The sequence below is a fragment of the Thrips palmi genome, unplaced genomic scaffold (assembly GCF_012932325.1).
Source record: "Thrips palmi isolate BJ-2018 unplaced genomic scaffold, TpBJ-2018v1 HiC_scaffold_5, whole genome shotgun sequence".
Taxonomy (NCBI): Eukaryota; Metazoa; Arthropoda; class Insecta; order Thysanoptera; family Thripidae; genus Thrips; species Thrips palmi.
The window spans coordinates 12,113,314-12,134,354 of NW_023144632.1; the positions used below are offsets into that span (position 1 = coordinate 12,113,314).

Consider the following 21,041-nt stretch of genomic DNA (forward strand, 5'->3'; position numbering starts at 1 on the left):
CGCTTTCCGAACGGCTTTCCAACTTGTTTTCGTCAGCCTGCTTGCCCGCCTGCCCTGCCCCCGGTGCTTGGCGGCTACCGGCGTCACGCGAGAGGCGCATCTAAATCCTCGTGTGGTGGCCCACCGCCGCCCTGCCCTGCCCGCTCACCTGCGGCCGCCGTGCCGTGCCGTGCCGCGCCGCGCCGGCCGTCTTCGGCGAGCAACAATGGCCCCTTTGTCCGGGGTTCTGGCTGCGGCGGCCCGTCGGCGCGGCGCCGTGCCATGCCTTGCCATGCCATGGGCGGCCGAACTTTGGCCCTCGTGTGCGACCGGGCAAATTACCGCCCCGCGCACCACCGCCACTTTTATTGGCGCTGCCACTTGCGCGTTGGCCGCGTCCGCCGCTGCCGCGCTGCCCCGCTCAAAAACACACCAACCCAATTCGACCAACAAAGTTTCCGCGCCGCTCCGTGGACCCGTCGTTACGTGCTGTAATTTAATGTGACGTGTTGGTTGTGCTGTGCTACTTTCCTCTCCCTTTTACCTCTGTCTGTCTGTCTGTCTGTCTGTCTGTCTGCCTGTCTGTCTGTCTGTCTGTCTGTCTGTCTGTCTGTCTGTCTGTCTGACTGTCTGTCTGTCTGTCTCGACCTCCCACATTCCCTTCTGCTGGGTTACATTTTCTTCTGCTGGGTTTTCCTCTTTCAGAGTCGTTTACAGTTTCATGCATCCTCACAATGCATTATAGATATTTTTGAAAAATTAAGGCGTCACTCATGTGGCGAAGATGGTGGACACGGCCAACCAGTGACGAAGGCTCCTAAGTGTGTAGTCCCCAACCGCACAGCAACAAAAGCAAATTCGTCAGAAAAAGGAGAATCCCGCCTCAAACAACACGTTGATGTTTTTTTTTGTTTCTTTTTCGTAAATTTACAGACTAGCACCGTGGGCCGTGGTTGCCCGAGGCCGCGTTGGAGGGACTTGAGTCCCCGACTCCGCCATTCTGGAACCCACTCAGGAGCGCGAGCAAACAATGTATACAGAATTAAAAAGATGCGTCCACCCCCTTCCGCACTTCCTCCCGGGCTCCGGGGACGGCGCGCCATGGCGCCGCCGTGGCGCCGGCGTCTCTCTGGTGTCCATTGTCTCGCTGACCCCCCGCGCCGCTCGCAGCCCCCGCCTCCCCTACTTAGATTTAAAAAATGCAATATAATTAAGTCGAAAGTGGTGGAAAAGGGGCGGGCCGAGAGGGGGCGCCTGGTGGCTGGTGGGCGCCGTGGCGGTTCTGGCCCCGGACCGGGGGGGGGGGGGGGCTGACTGGCGTGTAGCCGCGGCCAGCGGGCCTTGGCTCGGCCCGGAGGGTGTTGGCTTGCGAGTGCTTGCGAAGCGAGGCGAAGACTCCTCGCGGCAAGCTGCGCGGTGCGCGGTGCCCCAAGGCAGCGCGGAGGTGCGTTTCAAGTCGAAGAGGGGAAAAAATAAAACTGGGAAAACGTTCTGAAAACAGCAAACAGGATCCGCACCACCTTGGGTTCCTCAGTCAGGGCGCGGCCGGGCGCGGCCTGCTGGTGAGATCAAGTTGAAGTGCCCTCGGGTTTACGTTTACGTCCGAGTCGGCCCGGCCCGTCTCGGGGAACAAGCGCGCGGCCCGGCGGCCCGCCTCGCATTCGGTAAACGTGATGGAGTGGCGCCGCGTGTTAATGGGGGACACTTTGGCCGCCGGGCTGCCGGCCGGGCCGCGCCAGGGAAGCATCCCCAGGCACGGCCACGCCACGGCGCCCGCGGCGAGCAGGGTAGGCAACCCGCGGGCCGGCGCTGCGGGCGGTAGGCCCAGCCGCATAGGCGCCTCGCCCCGAGCGCCGCGTCCTCTGCTCTTTGTACGTGCGGCGAACCTTCGGCCGCCGCCTCCGCGTGGAAAAATGGTGAACCGTTTGCGGAGCGCGCCGCGCCGGGTCAAATAAACGCTCGCGCGATGCTGGGGAGAATAAATAGGCCGCGGGTATTATGCTTGATTGCGCCATAACGGCGGCGCCCTGCACTCCATCAGGCAGCCTTCTTCCAAGTTTGCAACGCGCCGAGCTGCGCCGGGCGCGGAGCCTTCCCCCGGGGCGTGGCGGCGGGGCGCGGCGGCGGCCGGCAGCGACGGAGCCGCCTCGCCCGTCCGTCTCGCTCGCACGCCTCACGGCCGGCCCATGTGTGCGACAGAGACAGAGCGACCACACTAATGACTTTTCGGACTCGGCGAGCTGCACGTGGCCGAACAAAGTGAGCTTTATTGGACTCCGAGGATCGCGTTCTGGGGGAACAGCACCCCGTCCGCCGCCCCCGGCCCCGGCCCCCCCTCCGCGGCCCCGCCAGGCCGCCAGCAAACAGCGACACCCCTACCCCCTCCCCAGTGCACGAGTCCAACGCCAACATGAAGCTAGCGAGGCAAGAGTGGAATAATTTCCGGTTCCTCGCTCAGCGGGACGCGCGGCCGTGGCGCGTTGCCGGGACGCGTTGGCGTGTGTCGCTCCGGGACTTGGCCGAGCTGTCCGAGCGAGGAGCGGACTGCTGTCTGACACACTTGCGTCTAAAATATGAATATAGATTTAGGCTGGCTATGCATACGAATTGAAGCGGAGGCCCTCCTTCTTGTCGGTCACTCTCCCTCCCCCCCCCCCTTCCCCCTTTCCCCCCTGGGTTTTCCGCTGGACTGATTCCCCCCGCGATACCGCCGGGGCGAGGCGAGGCGCCCTGTTTGCTAACTGGAGAGGCGCGCGGTTCAAAAAGCAGGTGGTGATTTACATAATTAATTACTCTGCGCTCTCACGGTGCGGCCCCGCCGTGCGGCCCCGCTGCACCGCCCCGCTGCACCGCGGCCGTCTGTATGTCGCAGAGTGGGGGTTCGCGCGCCGGCACGCCGAGTCATCGTCTGGTTGCATGACCCCGGCCCCTCTCGGTCCGCGCGGCCGGACCGCGACAGGAAAGGCGGCTGCGGTCAGCGTCTCGCTTGCCCCCCCCCCCTTTCTCTCTCTCCCTCTCCCTCTCCTGTTTCTTCAAATTGTCGCGCCGGTTTTTCCCTCTTCTTCTTGTCCCGAATCAAAACGAGCATGTTTGGCGCTGGCGCCTCGCCGCTTGCAAACCGCGAGAGGTTTTGCCGGCGAGATTGCTCTGCGGCGCTGGAGTGTGATGGCTCGCATTCCGGTGTGGCTTGCCGTGGCTTGCCGACCCCTTCGGGGGCGCCGCGCCACGCCGCGCCATGCGGGGAGAGCGAGGGGGGGGGGGGTCGTGCTCGCCGCGCCGAAAGTGCACCCTCGCTGCATGCAGCTGGGTGCACAACCGATCATTTACCTTTCTTTTTCTCCTCCCTTCGGCGACAGGGGAAGCTTCGCCCCCCCTCCCCCGGCATTCACCACTTGCCACGGCGCGCCCCGCTGCGCATGCCCGAAGAAAAACGAGCGTCGTTGCATTGAAACCCGTTGCCCCTCCAACATTGTTTCGGAGAGGGCGCGCTCTTTCGTCCGGAGGCGACGCGGCGGAGCGCGACGATCGCAGCGAGTTCAAAGGCGTCGCGGAGGGCTTCGCGGTGTTGACTGCCGGGAGGGGGAGGGGAGGGGGCGCAGGTGGCAGCACCCACAATCAAAGATTCCGGTCGCCATCGCCCGCCATCGCCGCTTTGGCGCCTCAATATTTGAACGGTGCGACTCGGTCCCCCGGGTGTTTGCGCTTCGCACGGTCACCGGCCACTTCCCCGTCGGCGGACGCGACGTCGCGGCGCGCGGCTCGGTTTGGCCCGCTCCCCGTCGCGTCGTCGCGTCGTCGCAGCTCGCGACTGGTGGCATGCGACAGTTGACGGTGTGCCCTGTCGCCGTTCGTTAGTGGTGGCTTAATGGCCGGCCGTCGGGTCGCATGGCGGCGCATGGCGGTTCATCGCGGCGGATGGCGACGGCTCTGGCATGCTGTTTCAAGAGGTGTCGAGCAGACCCGTACGGTACACGCGCGCGAAATGGACGGGTCGGGTCACCTTATATTCCAGAGTGTCTCGCCTAAAAGTGATTGGCAAAGGGTTCCTAATTTTACGGTGCTCATTTTCCCTAATTTGTTGATATTTACAGTCAAAGCACCGTAGGGCGTACTGGATCGAAACGGCGTCACAGCTTCTGAGAGTGTTTACCCCCCGGCGAGTGGCGTCCTCGCTCTCTGGTGCGGGTCGTCGCGCGCGGGTGCGAGTGAGGCAGAGCCCGAAGCGCTCCCCAGCGGCACGCGTCTCGTGTCTCGGCGCCTCGAGTGTGGTGGTGCCACTGGCGTGTTTGTCCGGCCATTACGTGTTCGACCGCGCCGCCGTCTCGAACAGGTGTGCCCCGGGATGGGACGGCACTGTCCCCTGATGGCCTGATGGCCGCGGGCACGCCATGGACGCCGTGTGTGCCGTGGCGTGCCGCGCCGCGCCCCCCCGCCGTCATGCGATGGTGTGTGCGCCCGGTGCCCACCCTTGCCCGCCCCCGGGCCCCCGGGCCGCCCTGCTTGCAGGGAGGGGCCCCGGCTCGGCTTGCATGCGCCGCGCACTGTGCAGCTATCAATTTTCATTACGTGCTGTAGCCCTGCTGACTCATGACTCGCCTCCATGATCCCTGCCGCCCCTCCGCCCCATGACTGCATTAGAGCTCCCTGGGGTGCCCGTCGCCTTGCAGCGCGGTGGGCTGAGCCTCGCGGTGCCTCGGCCGCGCGTTCACCTTCACCGCCAGCCTGCCTGCGCCCTGCGTTCGGCGGCCTCGTGGTCTGGCCTGTGTCGTCCGCGGCTCGGCAGTCATCTGTCCAAAATGAAGAATGTCAAGGCGAAATGCAAACAAGCGGTTTGAACAGGCGTTTGAAACAATTTTCCCCTTGAAGCGTTTTGCCGAGTGAGCGCCGTAGTTCCGTCGGCGTTCGCCTCGGAGCGGCCCCCTCGCCAGTGTGTCGGGCCATTAGTGTTGGAGGGCGCGCGTCATGCCAGGCGGGCAGGGAGCTGGAGGCTGCTGGGTCCTGCCGGAACCGTGAGTGGCTTCTGCTGTCCGAGTCCCAGTGTGGGGCTGGCTGGGTGCCGCTCGGGGCCGCCGCTGCCAGGGCGACCTGCTGGCCGGCCCGGCCAAGTTTGGTATTCGGGGAATCCATCCCGGATTTGGGGCGGGCGAGTAGCCCAGCCTGGCCCCGCCTGGCCCAGCCCCTCGAGGCTTGAGCCGCGACCCGCCAAGCCCAGCAGCGTTTCTGAGTCGCCACTCTTCGCACCATCCCCGCCTCGGTCCCCACGGCCCGTGTCTGCCGACCTTTGTCGCCCGCGCTTGTCGCGTCTATTGTCAAACCTCTCCCGCGACCACCAGCACCGCGGTGCAGCACTTCACGCGACAAGCGACAGCGAGAGGGTTTTTTTCTTGCCCGTGTGACAGCGCGACAGCGTGCGGTGTGCAAATTGACGAGCGAAGGCCGCTGCCGCGTTTCAATCTTGGCAAAACAAAGCGCGCCGAGTTTTCCAATTGGCGAGTCCGGTCCGGCCGGGCCGACGCTTTGTCCCACGGGCCCGGCGAACGGCCCGCCGAACGGCCCGCCGGAGGGAGCCCGCCCAAATTGTGTGTCCAATTACCCGCTAATCACGGCGGGACTCGCCGCGGGACTCGACTCGGATTCAAATTGGAGGCGCGCCGAGCACGCCGAGGACGCCGTCAATGCGACGAGCGGCCCGGATTTGGCACACGTGCCTGGGCTGGGCCGGGGGCTGGGCCCAGGACCGGGCCTAGCCTCGCCCCGGTCCGCAGTAATCCCCCTCTCCGAGTGGAGGCCGGGCGTTTGGCGCTGTAGGGCAGGGCCGGGGCCACCGTGCGTTCAGTCTGGGCTGGGGGTCGGGCGGGAGGCTGGCACATCCTCGCCCGCGGCCACGATGCATTGTAAGTCCCTTGCAGCGGCCCGGCGACCCTGGCGCTGGCTGGCCGGCCCGAGGTGCGGTGGGCTACCACGCCGCAGCCCGCCGCAGTGGGCCCGCAGGGCTGCAGGCGATGTAGTACTTGTTCAGCCAGGTCCGCCAGGTTCCACAAGAGTGTTGGGGAGAAGGGGGCTGCGTTGGAAACCGTAGGCCGTGGCCGTCGTCGTGTTGACGGTGGGGTTTAGTGGCGGCGCCCCTCGGAGGCAGTCCGTGTGTGTGTCCGTCTACTCGGTGGTGCCCCCGGGCGGGCGGGGCAGGGCGCGCGGCGACTCGCTGTTTTGTCTGTGGCCCCGGGGCTATTGGGGGAGCGGGCGGGGCGGGGCGGGGCGGGGCGGGGCATCCCCAACTTGTCATACACTGCCGCGATTGGTTGTGACTGACTCGCCGAACCGGGTCGCCACGTTTACACGCAAGTCCCGGCGATGCCCGCCGTGTCCAAGTGACCTATTTGTGCTGGCCGTGTGTGCTGTGTCTCTGCGCGCGGAGTATCCACGGGGTCCTGAATTCATTTAGCGACCTGATTGGACTTGATTGCCAGTGCGGGCTGCACGCTGAGTGCACTCGCTGCTGTTGTTGGGAGGCCGCGGCCGGCCGCGCGGTGGCGGGAAAGGTAATGGGGGGTTTCTGTTTCGCGGCGGATGTCAAAGCGCGCCGCCGCCCGGCCCCGCCACGCCTGTGCGTTGCCCACAAAGTGTTGCTATTGGTTTTGCCATGCTCAATTCGGTCCGATGATTCCCCTCCCCGCCACAACAATGAAGCCACGGTCGGCAGGGTCGGCTCTCTCGTCCCGGTCCGGCCGCTCGGCTCCCCTACACTGCAGGCCCGTGCCCACTGTGCCCCCCGCACAGCAGCGGGCAAACACCGCAGCACACACGCCCATTCACACTGGCCCACACGAACGCGCTCGCGCGAACAAACCGGCCGGTCGGCACACACGTCAATTCGGCAGCCTAATTGTGAAACGCTTGGCCGCGTGTCCACGCGTGCGTCCGCGTCCACGTGTGAAGTCGCGCGGCTCTGATTGGCTCGCGGCCCTGCCCGCCTCCACGTGGAACGGCAGACTGGCCGGCAGCTCCCCGAACCATTCCATCGGCTCGATAGATTATTCCCTGTCCTTTATTCCCTTCCCTTTTTTCCTAGAGAGGCCGCTATTGTTTTTTTTCTTTTCCTGCTTCGTTTCCTTCAGTGGATTGGAGTGACAAGTCGCGGGGCAACTGGAAGAAACGGAAAAAAAATGGGTCGGGTGTGGGGGGAGGGGGAGCTCAACCCTCTGAGGCTATCCGGCGCCGGGCCACTGTTGCGGGATCACAGTGTGTGTGACACGCGCGTGGGTGGGCGCGCCTCACGTAGTCGTTTTCGATAAACCTCTTTGCACTTTTCTGCGGTGCTTTCCGTTTACTCGGCCGCAGCCTCCCCGGTCGCACTCAATCAGCCGTCTTGTGTATCTTCCATTTCGCTGCCGGCAGCCCGGTAGCCCGGCAGCGGCAGGCGGCAGCCCGGGAGGAAGCCAGGGGTCCGGGCCGGGGGCCCTCCGCAGAATGCATGGAAAACAAAAAAATGAAAAAAAAATGAAAAAAATGAAAAAAGGATAACCGTGTCTCGAGGTGAGGTCCGCACGGCGACTGTGTGAAGAGGGCAGCTTTCATTTCCTTACTATCTCGAAACCTTAAAAGCTATTTTAGCCTTACGAAGTAAAATTGCTTGTTGTAATAAAGTATTTAGAGCATGCATAAAGCTTACAAAGAAAACACTTCGTAATTTACGAACTATTTCTTCATATTGTACCTTACATAATGCTCAAATACTTCGTGAGCTTTTAGGCGTGTTGAATCGGTTCCATGTCTCTTTGACGTTTTTGTAAAGTTTTTTTGTTTTTTTGTAAGTGAGCGGTACGTAGCGGTACTTTGGAATCAAATTCTGAGACATTATCCATATTGATCAGAGCATTATCTTAGCCAAATGAATGCAGTGAGAACTGAAACGATCGTCCCGTAAGGAAAAACCTAAAGCGGAGGAAAATCACAAGCTTTGCTAATTATTTACCTTGACGCCTGCGGTGGCGTGGTCCTGGCGTGGTCCTGGCGTGGTCGGATTCAGCTGGCGGCGTCTCGGCAGCGCGAGTATACGCGGAGCAGCCCGAAGCGGGGCGGAGCGCAGAACGCCAGGCACTTGGCTATGCACTGCGCCGCGAGACATTTGTTGCGCTAACTTTGCACCCCGGCCCGGCCCCGCCCCGGTCGCGGTCCCTCTTGACAGCAGTGCCGCCGCGGGTCGCGGTTATTTCCAGTGGCGGGGGCGGCCGAATGCCTCGTCAGCCAAGTTTGCAGTCGTCTTGCCAGCCGCCGCTGCGTACGACATGTCGCGCGACTGTCGCCCTGTCCGTCACCGCGCCGCCCTCCGCGCCGCCCATCCCACCCCCAGCCGGAGGAATTCGAGCTCCGAATCGTTAAATGGGACTCGAACCGAACCTGTGACCCCACCAATGGACTGCTCTCCGAACGAGGAATCCATTGGTGGGGTCAGATGTGCAGTTCGAGTACCATTTAGCGACACTGGAGCTCAAAACACGTCCAGAGTTGGCCACCTCCGCCGGTCTGCTGGCCCACTGTGCGGCGCTCGACGCACTTCGAGTACAGTGGTGGCCGCGGCCAGCGCCCCCCCCCCTTCCCCCTTCCCCTTCCCCGCCCCCCCCCTTTCCCCCTTTTCGCCGCCCCACTGTCACCCAAGGCGGCACGGTGCGGGGGATGAGGGAGTGTCCGAATGTCACTTATATTTATCGTCCCCAACTTGGCTCTTTTTTGTCTTAATTTGGCGGGATTGCGGCGGACGCGCGGTGCCTCGCAGTGCCGCGGGGGACGCCGTGGCGCCGTGGGCCGGGCCGAGGCCGGGCCGCAACAAATAGCTGGCAGTGTCTGCCAGTCCGGCGTGGCGGACCTGGCGAAGGGCGGGGCGGGGCGGGGCGCGGGGGCTGAAGCCAAGACTCGGCGCAGTAATTTTATTCATTGGCTGCGGGCTGTATGTCCATGTTCGGGAGCCTTCATTATTTCGCCGCAGCCATCTTCGCTCAAGAATACACCTCGAGCGGCGCGGCGCGCGGCCCGCCCGCTTTGGTATGCATGTGGGGTATTTTGCGAAATTGAAAGAATACAGGGCGCTCGCTACCCTGCCCGGCGCGCCCGGCGTGTGCGCAGCGCTCGGCAGCGCGGCCCGGCGCGGCTCGAAGCGCGCTGATTTGGCGAGGGATGTCCGGGAGGCCAGAGGAGAGGGTCGGCCCGCGGATTACGGCGTTGAATGCCCGGTCGCAGAGCCGCAGAGGCACGACCGGATGGCTCTGGATTGAGTTGCCGCCGAAAAAAGTGTTTGGCCGGCATATTCTGAAGCGATTTGCCGACCATAGCACGCTACGCTCGCCCCGCCCGCTTCGCTTCGGGCCCATTTCCTGGAACCGCCTGCCCGGCCTGCCCGGCCTGCAGCAGCGGCCCCGCCCGAGGAATGCCGTCAGTATCGGGCCGGGAGGGGAGGCACCGAGCGTGTACTTGGTTCCGGGAGCGCACCTTGTTGTGTGTGTTGTTCTAAGTTGTGTCTTGTGCTTCCAGGTACGTACGCCCCGCTGTCTGTCGAGTTGACGCCGTCGTTCGTGTCGTGAGTAGCGTCCGTGCGGGTGAGGCGGCGAGACGAGGCGAAGAGTTTGTTTGGCCAGTCCGAGTGAGGAGGCCGCTGTAATCCGTCGCGCTGCCTTTGCCGCAAATAATACCCGACCTCCCCCTCAGCCGACTCTGCCGCCCTCTCAAGGCCTCGGCAAGCTCCAGCCAGTCCCTGGACAACGTCGGCAAACACCCCGCGTCGCGTTCCTACTTTATGCTTAGTTGTTGTGTTTTATCTCCAGTGGTCATTCTGGACAACGTTGCATCTGGCAAGGGCGGGAGTGGGCCGTCCCTTTTTAAGGAGCGGCTTCTGGGAAAGCGGTGCAAACGTTACAGCCAGCCAGCGGGTAGTGCCTGCTAGTCCCTGCTAGTGCCGCTGCGGTGGCTGCGGGGGTGGGCAGAAGTTATGGACAATGGCGGCGTGTATCCCTTTGTGCCGCTCTCTGAGCCTCCCCCCTCTCCCCTCTCCCCCCTCTCCCCCCTCTCCCCTCTCCCCCCTCCCCCCGTCCCCTTCGGCGTCTGAGCGGCATTGGCTTCGCCTGCTTGGCCGGTCTGAGCCGTCGCGTCCGCCCAATCCCATTCGCCCCATTGGCTGGGCTGGACTGCGCTGCACTGCACACGGAGGCAGCAACAACGTGCCTGGACAGCCGCCCTATTTAATAAACATGTGGAAACATTTTGTGGCGATGGGGCTTCTTCCTCGAGCAAATGTGTGTTCCGCGGAGCCGTGTCGGTGTCGGTCCGTATGCAGGTCCTGAAATATAAATTCAAGTTTTACCAGTGGGGCGCGGTGCCGCCGGCCTCCACTAGCGGGACGCGGTATGCAATCGACGCCGCGGACCTTTTGCTCTCTTTGCATGCAGCACGAAAAAAATTCGCTGCGAGATGAAGAATTATTTATGAAATGGATTCATTTCGGGACGCCGTGGCCTGGACCGTGGCCTGGGGCCCGGATGCTTGATTCTGGCGACAGCGGGTCACCCGTGGTTCGCAGGGAGCTCCAGCCTCTTCGATTGCGTCAAGAACCAGGGGCGGATAGAGATCTTTTCCGAATGGCTTTGTCAACCATTTTGCCTACCTTCAGGCAGAGTGCCGTTAGGACGGTGCTTATGGCCCCTCCCCCTTTTCCGATAAGAATGTGACCGCTCCGGTCGCGTGCCTCGTCTCGCCGCGTTGTCCCTCCCCGGGCCATTTTCGCCGCTTTCGCTGTCCTAGCGCTTCAATATTGGATTGGTGTCGCCGGCGGGGCAGCGCGTGGTGCGAGGCGACCGGCCCGCCGCGCACCCCGCCTCAACTTGATGGCTTCCATTCTTTGCGTGTCTCCACCGCTTTTACGACCCGTCCAGGATTTCAGGAATTCGCACATCAAGAGAGTCGCCTGGGCCGTGCGCCCTGCGCTGTGCCGTGCGACGCCGAGTGGCACACGTCGGACGCCGCCACTCGGCGGGGCGCGGCGCGGCGGTCGTTTGCGTTATTAGGGGGCAGCACTGCTGGCATCGCGTGCCTGCCTGCCGTCGGCCTTCGGGCCGTTTCGCGGGACAGTGCCTTGTCGACGCGGCGGCGTGGCGACGCGGCCGGGGGGACTTACAAGCGCACAACACGGCCGCGGGGTGTCCCGGCGAAGGTGTCGACCGGCCTCGGCTCGGAGTCGTCCATTGCGGTGGCCGCCGGGCCGTGCTGGCCGACCGGGCTGCGGGAACTGGGCCGCCTCTCCCTCGGAGACGCCGAGGACGCGGTGGACGGCGGGGCGGCGGGGCGGGGCGGCCCGCCTGCCCCCTTAATGCTCGCTGGCGTAGATTTCCCTGGTGGTGCTTGCCGTGCCGCCCTCTTATTATTTCCGCAGCGCATCGCCGCGTCCTGGACGTCCTCAAGACTGATTCCGAGAGTCGTTTCCATCGCGCTGTCCCTCTCGCACTGATGGGATGTCCTGTACGTGCAGGTGCGAGAGGGCGACTCGCGTAGGTCTGCGGCCGGCCGGCCGGTGGGCTTCGCCGTATGCCGGCCTGCGTGGTGGCGGCGTGGCGGTATCAAACTCTGACGAAGGCTCGGGCGTGAAGCCCGAGGCGGCGGCGCCTCGCTCAGCCCGCCTTTTATTTTTATGGATAATAAAGTGCGTGGAGCACGCTGTAATATCAGGGAAACAATGTGGGCCGGGCCCATGGCCGCGCCGGGCACTCCTGATTCATGGCCGCCCGGTGTTGCACCCGGCTTTTATTTGAAAAAAGAGGAGCGCTCTGCCGAGCCAACCTCGCGCCAGCCACGCCAGCCCCGGCGGCGGCGCTAGTGCGGGAAATTTCTCCGCCGACGGCGCGCAGACTCGCTCAAATTATTTGTTGCCTGGCGAGAATCTGTCTGGAGAACGTGTCGGCAAGTTGTATAAACCGCTCCCCGTGTACGGCGTGGGTGGCGTGGGCGGCGCGTGCGCGACAGCCACACTCGGGGCGGCCTCGCCTCGCCTTTCCTCGCGACGGGAATTCTCGCTTGAATTAGCCCGCCGGGCGCACGTCGCGCGTCGGGGCGACATGCCGGGGGACGCGGCGCCGCGCCGCTCCGCGGGCTGCGGTCGCGCGCTGTGCGTTCTGCGTGTTGTGCGTGCTGCCGTGTGCGTGTCGAGCGGCACAGAGGGCGATTGGCCGGCCCATCACTGTGATGACGCTCGGCTCCGCTCGACCACCCTACCCTTGCCATTAGCCCGCAGTCCACCCCAATGCTGCCTCTCTGGCTGCCTCTCTGGCTGCCTCTCTGGCTGCCTCTCTGGCTGCCTCTCTGGCTGCCTCTCTGGCTGCCTCTCTGGCTGCCTCTCTGGCTGCCTCTCTGGCTGCCTCTCTGGCTGCCTCTCTGGCTGCCTCTCTGTCTGCCTCGCGATGTCCAGACTCGCTGTGCCCAGGGCCCGCAGCCCGGGGGGGCCGCCCCGTACTGTTTGGGTATTCTCGGCGCGTGGTGCCAATTATTATTCTTTCATTTATCATGGCATGACGGATGGCTGAGATGGCCGCCCGCCCCCTCAACCGCCCCCCGCCTCCCGCGCAGCGCGACCAAGTAATTTCCTGTGGACGTGGCGGCCATGGCAACGCGTCGTTTCGCGCGGATCCAGCCACACCTGACGTCGGGGCTCGAGGGCGGCCCCACCGCGCCCCACTAGAGCCTCGGCGCGCGGGGCCGTGTGAGAGGCACTTTGCCGCGGCATTTATTTGGCCCGTGTACACGACTGGCTGCGGACGCTGCGGACGCCCCCTCCCTCTCCGCCCTTTCCCTTCTGATGGCGGCCACAACTTGAGACTGCCTTAAATTGACAAACTTGTGGTTTGGGGGTGGGCCGGATGGGCCTGGTCGGTGGGCCTGGTGGGCCTGGTGGGCCTGGTGGGCCTGGTGGGCCCCGACTGCCTGGCCCCGGCCTGGCCCGTGGGACTGGGGAGGGGGGCTCTACGCCAGCCTGGCGAGCCAAGCCAGCCGCCTCGCCTCGCGGAGGTAAGGCTACAATGGGGAGGTACGTCACGGCCAAAGCTTGTGTAAGTGGACGCGACTTGCCCCGAGATCCCAGGAGGGGCCAGGGCCTGCCAGGGCAGCCAGGCTGATGGTGATCGCAACGCACATGGAGCGGTCGAGGAGCAGCATGGCCGCGGCCACCCCGCGCCTGCACTCGAGTTCGCCCTCGCCCACAACCCTCTCTCTATCTCCACCTCATCTCCTCATATCTCGCCCCAAAATCTTAACAATTTTTCTTCTCCCACGCCGTTTTAACTTGGCAGCGCGTCCTTGGCCACAACTTCAAGTTTCCGAGGGGCGGCATGGCATGGCAGCGGGGACGTGGCTAAGGCCGTCCAAGGCCCGGACCAGCCGCTCCTTGCCCGACGAGGTCTGGCCGCCCCGGCGGACGAGGCTTTGTCCTCTGGTGGCCGAGAGCCAACACCAAAAATAGTTGTACTTGATGATGATGCGGTGTAAATTAGGTCGCCGCCCCTCCTGCTCCTCCTCTTGCTCAACCCTCGCCGGAAATGGCTGGGTAATGGTGGCGAGTTCTGCATCAGCGGTTAGCATCTCTGCTAACTCCGTCGGGCCGCCTCGCCCCGCACGGGCCCCACCGCCTTCCTCTGCCATTCCCTTTGTGCTGTACCAACTTGCTTTGCGTAATCAATTTTAAAACAGTGTGTTGTTAATTGCCCTGCGAGGTGGTGCGGCGGTGTGCCCACGACAAACTGCAGACGGCAGTCGTAGTGGAGGAGCGGCGGAGCATTAGCCCACCCCGTCAGGGCAGGGCAGGGCCGCCTCGTTAGGATTGTGCAGCAACCTCAATCTACCTGTCGGCCGGCCGGTACTCCAGCCACCCGTCGGCCCTCGGCGCCCTCGCCTCGGCGTCCTCCTCGCCCCGTCCAGCCCCGCGCCCCGCCCGCTCTCCCGCGCTCCGAGAAAGCCAGAGTCGTTCAATTTCTTTCTCGCCAAGTTTCGCGAAATTTAATTTAGTGGTGTTTTAACTCGTGGAATTATTTTCTCCACTCGGCTGGCCGGCTGGCTGCCCCCGCAGCTGCCGCTGTCGCCCCCGGCCCTCCACGCTACCCATTTGGGTAATTTCTTCCGTGAGCTGCTCTCTCTCTCTCCTCCCCCCGGGCGGCCGCCACGGCACACCGCAACCCCACCGGACGGAGGACACCCTCCGCGGCGTAGGCGGCGAGGGCCCGAGTCAATCCGTATGAGTGTCAGAACAAGCTCGTTCCCTTTTTGAGGCGGCTTCCGTGGAAGTGAGCCGAGGCGACAGGTGCGGAGCCCCGCGGCGTGGCGTGGCGCGGCGTGGCGGGGCGGGGCGTGGCGGGGCGGGGCGTGGCGGGGCGTGGCGGGGCGGGGCGGGGCGTGGCGGCCTGCAGCGCGAGGCATCTCAAGCCGTGTGGTTTGGCTTCATCCCGTTAGCCTGGCTGGTCGGTCTGGCCAGCCCGGCCGGCATGGCTGGCATCCCCTTGAGTCGTGCCGTTGGTTGGCGGCGTGCTGGCGGCGGCATGCCTCCCTGCTAGCTGGCATATTGGACGGCTGGCCGGTCTGCAGGCGCACGGCCCGCACGGGGCCGCACAGGGCCAGCTCAACGTCAACGCTCTCCTCAGTTTAAGAATGTTTAGAGTAACGTCCTCACCATTCTCGCAGTCGCGCTGTGACCGGAGCTGCCCAAAATCTCTATTCTAAGGAGGTACATCGATCGCGATATGGTTGCACCCTCGGGTGAATCCATCGCGCGATGGCTGTGCCCGTAGGGCGTACAACTATCGCGCGATAGTTCTTGTACCTCCTAAAATCCGATCGGAAGAGAGTACAGCCATCGCGGTACAGTCATCGTGGGGGTATCGTCCCGCAGGTGTCGTGCCTCGCCGAGGCCGAACAAAGCGATCCGGCCTCCGATCGCGGCGCTGTTCTCCGCCGTCTGGGGTGCCACGGCGCCGCTCGCTGCAGTGTGGTGGGCTGGTGGCGCTGGCGGCCCGTGAATTCCTCTTTCTCCCCGCCAGACTTCCTGCGGAAGCACTTGCCCTCAAGTGTGTGCGTCCGCCAGCTCGTCCGCCAGGCCGTTTAAGTGCAGCAATCCGCTGGGGCGGGGCGGCTGGCTGGCTGGCTGGCTGGCTGGCTGGCTGGCTGGCTGGCTGGCTCTTTGAAGAACATGGCGCACCTTCCCGCCCGACCTTTTGTTTACCACCGGCACGGTCTGGTGAAAGCGGCCGAAAGAACGTACCTTTGTTGTGAAATGGTCTGAAGGCTCTGCGTTGCATGTAGCGGCCGTTCCACGGGATCTTCCACGTCCACGACAATCTCTGCAGCAGACTGATTCCAAGCGGCTCGCAGTGTACCTCACCTTGCTGCTGCCCTAATGGACGCCTGATGCTCCCCGGAAGCGGAAGGCCTGTTTGAAATAAGAAAGCGATCCTAAACGGCGTGGCCGTTGCATTTTATCGCCGCTTTACTGCTGCCGCTCTGCCGCTCCGGACGGGGGATTGTTTACATGCGTGTCATGGAGGAGGGCCGGGCCGCCCCACCCTCGGCCCCACCGCCCTGGACCGTGACGCCACTAATGGAGGCGGCGGTGGAACACTCTCCCCCCCCCCCTTCCCCTCCAGCCGGACTCGGAACAAAATGTTTGGCGCGTTTTGCCACTGGGTTTGCACTCGCCTCCCCCTCGCCGAGCCGCGCCCGTTTCTCCTTATCGACGTCCATTCTCGGGCGCGTGAAGGCAGGCATCTGGCGGCGGCCTTTTTGTGTTGACGTCGCGCTGTCACTTGTGCACTGAAGCTCGGCTCGCCACGGCACGGCTCAGCACGACGCCGCTGTCTGCAGGTCTCTTATTTATGGTCCTCTTTATCTTGGCCTCCATTCATTCCTCCCCGAGCCGCCCGCCCCACCCGCTCCCCGCGGCCTGGGCTGGTGGCGCCCGGCGCGCGCGAGGGGTTGCTGTCGCCAACGGTGCAGTGTCGGTGCGCGTGTGTGAGTGTGTATTTTGGCCGCTTTGTGACGTTTCCTCGCAAAATTAAAAGAGAAGGGAGGGGACGGGGTGCCGGAAGAATGTCTCGTTTCCGCCTCGTCTTGTCGACGGCGTGTCGCGGACGTCCGTTCCGATGACTTCCAGGTCAAGAGACCGCGCGCGCGTCACGCCCGTGTCACGCCTACGTCACCCCCACGTCACGCGGTCGAGGGGGCGACTTTAATTTGTCTGGCACGCTGCGTCGTCGCGTGGGGGAGACCCGTCCGATTTTTGGCCATGTAATCCCTGGGCTGCCTGTCCGTCCCCGCCGTGCCCCTCGCCGTACCGGAATCAGTTGACGTGGGCACATGGCGGGGACACGACTTTATTGCCTCGTGTCCGACTGGGCGTGGCGGGGCGGGGCGGGGCGGGGCGGGGCGGGGCGGGCGGCCGGTGGGTGGCGGGGCACATATTAGATGTCGCCAAGTCTAGCCGGGTCCTGGCTTGGCCAGGACTGCAGGGACCTGCGCGTGGTTGGCCGCCCAATGACAGGCGCGCCGGGCTGGCTCGACGCTGGTCGCCACGGAGGCCACGGCGACCACGGCGCGAGGCGCGCACAGTGGGCCGGACGACCCGGCCGCCGTGCGGAGATCGGGAGTCAAACACGGCAGCGTGCGACGCTCTGGAATCGCCACGCGTTTCGCTCTCGGCTCACTATCGGTGGAGGCACGCCACGTGTCTAGCTCCAGAGCTGTTTGTCCTCCTCTCTGCCCAGATAGGCCATTCCTCTGAGTAAGGCCGATTCGTCACGAGCCAGTGCGGTGCATCCCCGGCTGGGCCGAACAGACGACCATTTGTGTTCCAGCCGAGTAGGCGGGCTGTTCCGGCGCGCCGCCGCGCTGCCCTGGCTGCCTAACCTCCCGACTGCAGGCGCCCGGGTCGCCCCGCCGCGCTGGTACCTGCTCCATTTAATCCTTCCCTCGGTGGCTGCTTTGTATAAGTCCCGAAAGCTTTCCGCGGTGTGCCACTAGCCGAGGACAACAGCGTCTGGCATAAATAAATTGAATGCTGCGCACTCCGTCGGTGTCGGGCCGTGTCGGGCGTGTCGGGCGTGTCGGGCCGCGTCGGCGAGGTGCGCGCAAAACAAGCCGGCGCACGGCGCGGCGCAGCACGGCGCAGCGCGCACCCTCGGGCAAAACACGACTCGCGCAAAAACAGGAACAGGCCGGCGCGGAACGGAACGGGGGGGACAAATGGAGCGCATCCATCGGGCCGCCCCGCCCCGCCCCGCCCCGCCCCGCCCCGCCCCGCCCCTCCGGACGCCTTTAATCAGGCCGCGGTCGCCGTGTACACGCCGCCGCGTTTAATTCCTTGTAACGCTCAGACACGCCGGCCTGGTCTCCTCCCCCTCCTTCAGCTCCTTCTCCTTCTTCGTGTGCTTCACTCTAAATTACTATGTGTTTTTTTTTTCGTGCATAGCATTGAGCGTGCGCGTGAAATGCACGGACTCGGGTGCGACATCGGACAAGGTGGTGCATGACAACGCCCATGTGTTCATGCTTTGGCTGCGCACGAAGTCGTGCCTTTCGAAATGCACGTTCCATTCCGTGCAAAGCAATGCACGAAACACTACAAAGTAATTTAGTGTGTGCTCTGCTCCCTCCTTCTCCTTCTCCTTCTCTTTCTTCTTGGCGCTAACGCACGGCCGCCGCGGCGCCCCACTCGATTATGCCACTAAAATATTGCCGCCATATCGCATCTGTTATCGCGCGCATATTTTGCCCTTGTTTATTCGCGACTCCGGTGGCGCCCCGCCTCGCCCCCGCCCCGCCAGGCCGTCATCGCTCACCGTGGCGCAGTGCGGTGCCGCCGCCGCTGTCGCTGCTGCAGCCCGACGAGGACTGCATGACGCTGTCGGTTCGGCGACGCGCACCGCGTGCCTCCGCCCCGCCCCGCCTTGCACGGTGACAGCATGTTTGTGATCGTTTGACCCGTCTTGCGTGGCGCGTTGCGTTGCCGGCGGCCCGGCCCGGCCTGGCCTGCGGGATTGGATGAAAGTGGAGCGGGTTGGACCGGGGCGCCGGGCCGCCGGGACGAAGACACGTTGCTCCAACGGCAACAGATGGGCCGGGCGCCGCCGCCACCGCGCCAATATTGACAGCGGCAACTGGAAAGTTTTCCCAGCGCCTTGTTGTGCGCTGCTGCTGCCGCTGCGCTGAAACAGCTCGATAGCTCCGTGCCGTGCCGCGCCGTGCCGCGCCGCGGAGCGCGGGCTGCAGTGGAGGACGTCCGTCGCGCGTCGAGTGTGCGCCTCGAGGGTGTTCCTGCCTGGCGCGCACCGCACGCCCCTTTCAAGTGGAGGGGCACGCCGTGCTCGCCTCTCTGCCGCGGCCCTTTTTGCACCGCCGGCCCGGCCGGCCAGGGCGAGGATTGGCGGAAATTATTTAGGACGCCTCAAAGGGAATGCCTCGGCCGCTGATGCGGGCCGGACACGCAGGCACGCACCCTGCGGCCGACCTGCCCTGCGCCCTGCCCCGTGCCTGCCTCGCGGACAGCTGACAGGAAAAGGCTCTTCTCGCGCTCAAGTTTCGCGCTCGTCAACAACACCAAACTTTGCGTAAATGCGCTACTGTTTATTTTTCGTCGAGTTGTGCGGGGAGTTTCTGCCTGTCTTTTATGCGCCGCTCCTCCTTTGTCTGTCTCTGTCTCCGCTCGCCGACGGTGTCCCCTTTGAACTGTGTGTGACGCGTGCTTTGGATTTTGCAGGTGAGTGCGCTGTGCCCGCTGCGCCGGCCGGGACGCGGCCGCTGTCGGACTGATTGATAAGTAGAGTGCACCTCGGTGCACCTGCTGGAAGTAACGACCGACAGGTGCCAGCTCTGCCAGCCAGCGAGCCGACCTGTCGGGCAAACGATGATGCGGCCCACTGCAAACATCCCTCCCACCTCGTATGCACTGCCGCGCCGGGACCACACGCCGCCGCTCCCAAACCTTTCGCTTCGAGGCGCTTGCCCAGTAATTGCTTGGACAGGGAATGAGGAAAGTTTTGCGGATTCTTATCAGAGCGGCGCGGTGCGGCGCGGTGGGCGCGGCGAGGACAAACTTGGCCCTTGAACGCTACGCAGACGCGCGCGCGTCCTCTCCCCATTCTTCCACCGTATCCTTGCTTCCTGTTCGCGCCGCGGTCTGCGCTAATTTTCCCCTTTTCCTTTTTAGTCGCATCGATACCCTGTTCTACAGGATTCCATTTTTTTTTTTATTGAAGTTCGAATGGATCTAAAGGCGTTTCGCTGTCAAAGTTTCGCACCCTTTTCTGTTTCTTATCAGTTATATCGGTTAAATAGGCCGATACGTATGGCAAACAAAAGTTTGTCGTCGTGCTGTTTTTTTTTTTTTTTTTGTTTTTTGCCACCCTGTGTTTGGAGCGCGCCGTCGCGATGAGGGAAACTACCGTCATTCTAATCCTCTTAGGTGCAGGACGCTTTCAAGGCCCGCGAAATAACCGTGTGAAACCGGACGGCGTCCTCGGGACCGCACCGCGCACCGAGTCGAGTCCGCTGCGGCGGGTTGCGGGAGACTCGGCGGCGGGGCTGTTCATTAGACCTACCTCACAGTTGACCTACCAATATATTTATTAATAAAAATATTAATATAAATATTTGAATAAAAATATGGGACTATAAATAATAGTGTTATAAATATTAACAAAAAAGGTTGACCTACCCCACAGTTGACCTACCCTATATTTTTATTATAAATTTTTTTGAAGTATCGTCTACTGTCACTGGGACACTGTCACGCTTCACCTGCCGCGACGTCATCGCGCTTCCCCTGCCGCGACACTGTCGCTCTTCCCCTGCCGCGACACTGTCGCGCTTCCCCTGCCGCGACACCGTCGCGCTTCCTCTGCCGCGACACTGTCGCGCTTCCCCTGCCGCGACACTGTCGCGCTTCCCCTGCCGCGACACTGTCGCGCTTCCCCTGCCGCGACACTGTCGCGCTTCCCCTGCCGCGAGGCCGTCGCGCTTCCCCTGCCGCGACACTGTCGCGCTTCCCCTGCCGCGAGGCCGTCGCGCTTCCCCTGCCGCGACACTGTCGCGCTTCCCCTGCCGCGACACTGTCGCGCTTCCCCTGCCGCGAGGCCGTCGCGCTTCCCCTGCCGCGACACTGTCGCGCTTCCCCTGCCGCGACACTGTCGCGCTTCCCCTGCCGCGAGGCCGTCGCGCTTCCCCTGCCGCGAGGCCGTCGCGCTTCCCCTGCCGCGAGGCCGTCGCGCTTCGTCGGTCAAGTCAAAAATATAGGGTAGGTTAACTGTGGGGTGGGTCAACTTTTTTTGGTAATATTTATATTACTCCTGTTTATATTCCCATATTTATATTCTAATATTTATATTAATATTTTTATTAATTAATATATAGGTAGGTCAACTTTGAGGTGGGTCAAGCTACATAGACTCTGGGGCGGGGCACCACGGGGCGCCACCGTAAAGTTGTGGTTTTGAAGAGGCGCGCCGCGGAGCCGCGGCCGCCCTGAACCGCGGTGGTTGTCGCGCCGCCACTGCAGCGCCTTCTTGGCGAAGTGATTCCATTATCTGGGCCGGACGGGATGCGGGTCATGACGAGGCGCCCCCACCCCCTTTCCCCCCTCCCCTTGCCTTTCTTAATGGGGTCCACAATAATAAATCATTTCGAACAAGTGGCCTTCGTTACGTGCCGCGCCTCGGCTTGCCTCTGGCTTGCCTTCGACTGTGCTGCGGGTGCCAAACTTTGCCGGCGGGCCGCGGGGCTCGTGGAGGAGGGCCGCGGCGCGGGCCGCTGCTTTAATGACAGGGGGATTATACGCGCAGGGATGTGGGCGTCCGCGGGCCTGTGGGCCTTGTGGGCCTTGTGGGCCTTGTGGGCCTTGTGGGCCCTGTGGGCCCTGTGGCCCTTGTGGGCCTTGTGCGCCCTGTGGGCCCTGTGGGCCTTGGACGCTGAGAGTTGCGCTCGGCCGCCGGTGCCCGCTGCGATCCGATCCGATCCGAGGCAATGTGGCTTTGGCCGAACTGACTGGCGACTGG

General features: G+C 63.6%; 1 protein-coding gene across 1 annotated transcript in view; it reads left to right on the forward strand.

Annotated features, from left to right (window-relative positions):
- Positions 1–18,878, forward strand: part of LOC117651176 — a 96,149-nt gene extending 77,271 nt beyond the window's left edge. The window contains exon 4 of the mRNA XM_034394983.1: positions 18,749–18,878. Within this exon, the coding sequence (XP_034250874.1) occupies positions 18,749–18,801 (53 nt within the window). The 3' untranslated portion in view covers positions 18,802–18,878. The remainder of the gene's footprint in view (positions 1–18,748) is intronic.
- Positions 18,879–21,041: the final 2,163 nt, after the last annotated feature.